Source organism: Frankliniella occidentalis, unplaced genomic scaffold (assembly GCF_000697945.3).
Source record: "Frankliniella occidentalis isolate FOCC.00 unplaced genomic scaffold, Focc_3.1 Scaffold245, whole genome shotgun sequence".
NCBI classification, from domain to species: domain Eukaryota; kingdom Metazoa; phylum Arthropoda; class Insecta; order Thysanoptera; family Thripidae; genus Frankliniella; species Frankliniella occidentalis.
In genome coordinates this window covers 54,103-58,588 of record NW_026267371.1, presented here as the reverse complement: position 1 = coordinate 58,588, position 4,486 = coordinate 54,103, and the positions used below count along the sequence as shown (strand labels likewise).

Below are 4,486 nucleotides of genomic sequence, written 5' to 3'. Positions count from 1 at the left end.
GCAAACGTGAAAGGTGCATCCGTGCCACAACAGATGTGCGCGGATGTGCTGCAGCCGACAATAACGTGGTTCTCCGAGGGGTTCTCGATAATAACGGTACTAAATGTGTCGGTGATATATAAAGGTCAGAAATTTGTCGTCCCTTTGAAGAACACTCTCTCTGCCGTCCGTAACACACTCCGTGAGCGCGCGACTGGTTCCTGCCTAGGGGAGCACGGGGCTTCCATCCAGCCTCGTCACGCCGCAAGAGGCCGGCGCGAGCACATCAGGCAAAGGCGTCGGCGTGTTGTCAACGCGCGAGGGAGCGCAGCGAGTGCATTGACCCGGCCGCGCTCCGCAGAGCCGTGCCGTCATTAGAGCATTTAGTTCCTGGCACCCAGAAAAACATACCTTTGATTATCACGTCAAAAAGTGCTGCCGTTTGTTCCAAAGGAAATTTTGACTTTGATATAAAGATGAACTTAGTTAACTTGAGGGAATTCACTTGAATTGACGTAATTCAGCTTGAAATCCAAGTCAAAATTTTCCCTTTGGAACAACGAAAGCACCTTTTGACGTGAAATCAAAGCTACGATTTTCTGGTTGATACCCTGCGGGAGAAACCTCATGCATTCTCGTGCTTTTAAAAGTTCGGGATCATGCCAGTAATTTTATTTCCCACTAATACGAATGTTTCGGGAAACGTAAATCAAACACGTTTTTATTTAATCTAAGCGCGCAATTTTTTTTCACTTTCTTGAAAGCTGTGAGCGATCGCTATAGCACACGGGCACCACCTCGGGGTGCTCCGGCCTTTAGCAGCGGTTTAGGTTAGGCGTCATGACATGTTCGTGATGTGCATAGAGAGGAGCGAGGCCGCGCTAACGGTCAAGGCCCCGGGCACGACAATAGGGACGGCCGAGGAGGCGAGAGCAGAGAGCAGAGCGGAGCGGAGCAGAGCGGCGCCGCGAGAACGCGGTGATCTTTCATAATGTTATTAAAGCGCGGCACGACGGACGGACGGACGGACGGCGGCGGTCTGGAGCTGGAGAGTCGCGCCTGGAGCGGCCTCCTGGAGGCGGAGGCAAAGGCAAGGCCCGGCACCGGCGCGGGCCTGCTCCAAATAATCGCGCGTTCGTTCGGCCAGCGTGGAAACTGCATCGCGGGGCGGGCGGGGCGAGATGGGCGGGCCGCTCAAGCAAGAGCTTTATTGATTTGTCGATTGCACAGCAGCGCTCTGCTAGCTCTGTGCACGCACGCTCCGCGGTGTGGGTGGGCGCCGCTCGCGGGCCGCGCTCATGTAGAGCTCAGGGCCGGCTCCAGCGCTCAGGTCTCCCGCTCGCGCACCCTCGAGGCCGCCGCGTCGGCCGAGCGGGAAAAGAAACCTGATTCCGCGATGATTTTCAAAATCTTCTATACTGGGATTTTTACGAGTGACTTCAGCAAAATTGAAAAAAACGGTCGAACAAAACGTGAGGTTGGTTTGGTATTTATAAGCAAGTTTTGGAGACTTAAGAGGTTCCAATTTTATCATTTCTCAAAAACTTTCGTTTTCTTTTAAACTGCAGTAATAATAATTGTTTCTATCCAAGGATTGTGTGGATTTTGCGCGGTTTCGCCGAATAAAACTGTATAAATAAAATCATCTGGATTTCATTTCCATGTACCCCTGATGTCGTATGCTGTGGTGGGGCACTCACCTTATCCGCGATGCCCTCCAGCTCCAGGAGGCGGAACTCGAGCAGTTCGTTCTGGTCTCGCAGCTCGGCGAGCTCGGCGTTGAGGCTCTGCTCGCGCTGGCGCAGCTCCACCACGTCCTGCAGCGCGTCGGCCAGCGCGCCGTGCTGGGCCTGCGCGCCCGCCCGCGCCCCGCGGCTGGTCCGCGAGAGCGCGCGCTTCAGGTCGTACACCTGCGACTCGAGCTTGGCGCGCGTCTGCCGGTCCTTGTTGCGGCTGCTGGCCTGCAGCTGCTGCAGCTGCTGGTAGGCGCGCTGCAGCTGCAGGTGGTCGCGCATCAGCTGCCAGTAGAGGACGGCGTGCGGCCCCAGCTGCTCGGGGGAGGGCGACGACGAGCCGACCAGCGACTCGCCGCCGGGCGACGAGGCCCCCGACGACACCCCCGTGGAGGGGGTGACGCACCCCGCGGCCATCTGCGGGGACAATTTTTTGTTGATTGAAAATTGTAGAGACTACGGTTGGCCACTGAACGCCCGGCGGCGCGAAACTTTGTTAGACTTACATCGTTCCAGACATCGCCGATGCCGGGGGTCGGCGAGAGTGACGAGGGCCCCGACGACAGGGGTGACTCGGAGCCCATGAGGGACCCCCCGAGGGAGTCCCCGAGGGGCCCTCCCAGTGGGCCCCCCAGCCCTAGGTGTGATCCGGACGGGTACTCGTCAGCCTCGGACACCGGCTCCAGAGAAATCAGCTGGACGGGAAAAAAAGGGTCAAATCAACACTTTTTAAGCTGATTGTACGCTATCCGGGATTATTTGTTATCAGTTGCGTATACTAAAAACACGAAAGTGATTCTTTTTCCGTTTTCTTTGATTCTTGTAGTTCTTTCGCAGCAGAAACCCTACACCCTTTCCTTTCACAGGTGCAGGCACCAAAACGATCCACAGGTACATTCTTCTATGTACGTTTAATGAACTGGAGGCTACATTATTTGATACTTTCAGCAAACAAACACTGCTCCATATGCCGCCTTACCCTGTGGAAGTGCCGCATGAGCCCTTCCTCCGCTTGTACCCCGGCATTCGTGTCGCTGGGTGGGGCCGCTCCCTGGAACACAACGAGAAAACAAAATAAAGCTCTCCGTCAACAGAGTCGGTTTAGTTTGGCCCCCGTATGTTGGCGGCAGTGTGCCTGTGTGTTGCAGCACCGGCGGGACCAGCAGGGCCAGGGCCGGCAGGGCCGGGCGCAGCCGGAGCGGCGGGCTGTTGTCCCCCTAACAGCGAACGCTTTCTCCAAACGCCTGGGCACACGGCCTCTGCTGTGTGCGCGCCCGTGTGTGTGTGTGCACACTTTTTACCGTACGGTGCGCTTGTTCTTACCGATTGACTAGGAGAGATTCGAACAATAGGCGCGAGCTACTCGTAGTCGTGATGCGTGCAGGCGCGCGCGCGCGCGCGCGCACACACACACGAGCGCGAACACACAGAGTCATCTCCCCGAGAACACCACCGTCACTTCCGTCATCAGTTCAGCCCCCCCCCCCTCTAACCCCTTAACGTCGTTATAACTTATAGCATCAAAGAAAAAGTCACCGTAAACTTTGAGTACGACACAGTTTTTATTTCTAACCGTTCACGTAACATCAGACACGGGGAGGATTATCAGAAACTCTGCTGCAAGTTTATCGTGACCACTCTCAAGTGCTGCTAAAAATAAGGGATTAGGGGAAAATATAAACAGCTTGTGCTGCGTGTAAATCGGACTGCTACAGAAATCCTGCAGTTGCTTGGTTTTTACAACACTGTCATCGACACCGCCTCTGGCATGGTCATGGTGCCGCCCCCGCCGCGCCCATCACCGCCGACACACAGCTGTCTCGCCCTTCCTCTCCTTTCTCCCGTGCGCCGCTCTGCGCCGCTGTGCGCGGTGTAATGGACAAGTCATCCCGCCCGCCTCCGCCTCGAGGTCCAGCGCCGCCAACCTCTGGACGGACAGGTGATATATATTTGGCGAAAAGTAAAAGTTGGCAGCAAGCGAATGGAGCGCGGCTGTGCGGCGGTGCGGCGAGGTTGGCGGCCCTGCGCAGGACCCGCTGCTGCAGCGCGCAGATTGATGGGCTCGAGTCAGGCAGGCAGTGTTACCAGACCTGGAAAGGCTGCTGGAGAGGAAAAAAAAAAGGAAGGATGCGAGGTGCACGCCCTGCCGGCCCCTGCCCTCGGGCAGGCGCACACATGCCCGCTCACTTCCAACTTAAATAAATAGACTGTGAATATTTTTTTTTGGGAGGAAGTGTTACCGAATGTCCCAAGAAAACATACCGGTAGCATGTGAAATAATAAACAGTCGTAAATAAGTTACAAACTCAAAACGAATCGTAAAGGTGGAATCAGAGTTCCCTAAAGCGAGCGTGATTCTCACGCACAGCGTAATTTTCACGCCCGGCGTGATGAAAGTCGATCCCTGATTGGCTGCGTGAAGCTTACGGAGCGTGAAAATCACGCCTGGCGTGAAAATAACGCTTACGTTTCGTGAACTCTGAATCCACACTAATACTACTTTTTTTTTCCATCGCCAGTATTTATAGACGTAGTTTTCATCGAATAGCAGGAATTGAGTGTGGCAAATTCACAACCTCGTTTAATGTAAATCAATATAATGAAAGAAATTCAATTAATTTTCAATTAATGGCACATTGTTGCATTTTTCGTTTGTGCTTTTTAGAAGAGCAGCCACGTCTGGACAAAATTCATGGAATGAAATGTTGACTATTCTGTGCGGAAAATATAGTTTAGCCTGTCCTACCATCAGTCTAAGACGTGTCCCGTCCCGT

At 54.3% G+C, this 4,486-nt stretch overlaps 1 protein-coding gene across 1 annotated transcript in view; it reads right to left on the bottom strand.

Moving 5' to 3' along the window:
• Window positions 1-1,547: 1,547 nt before the first annotated feature.
• LOC127750722 (uncharacterized) overlaps window positions 1,548-4,486 on the bottom strand; it is a 47,747-nt gene continuing 44,808 nt past the window's right edge. Inside the window, exons 2-4 of the mRNA XM_052273088.1 lie at window positions 2,692-2,763; window positions 2,219-2,407; window positions 1,548-2,129 (exon numbers count right to left, since the gene is read on the bottom strand). Coding sequence (XP_052129048.1) covers window positions 1,563-2,129; window positions 2,219-2,407; window positions 2,692-2,709 — 774 coding nt within the window. The 5' untranslated portion in view covers window positions 2,710-2,763 and the 3' untranslated portion in view covers window positions 1,548-1,562. The remainder of the gene's footprint in view (window positions 2,130-2,218; window positions 2,408-2,691; window positions 2,764-4,486) is intronic.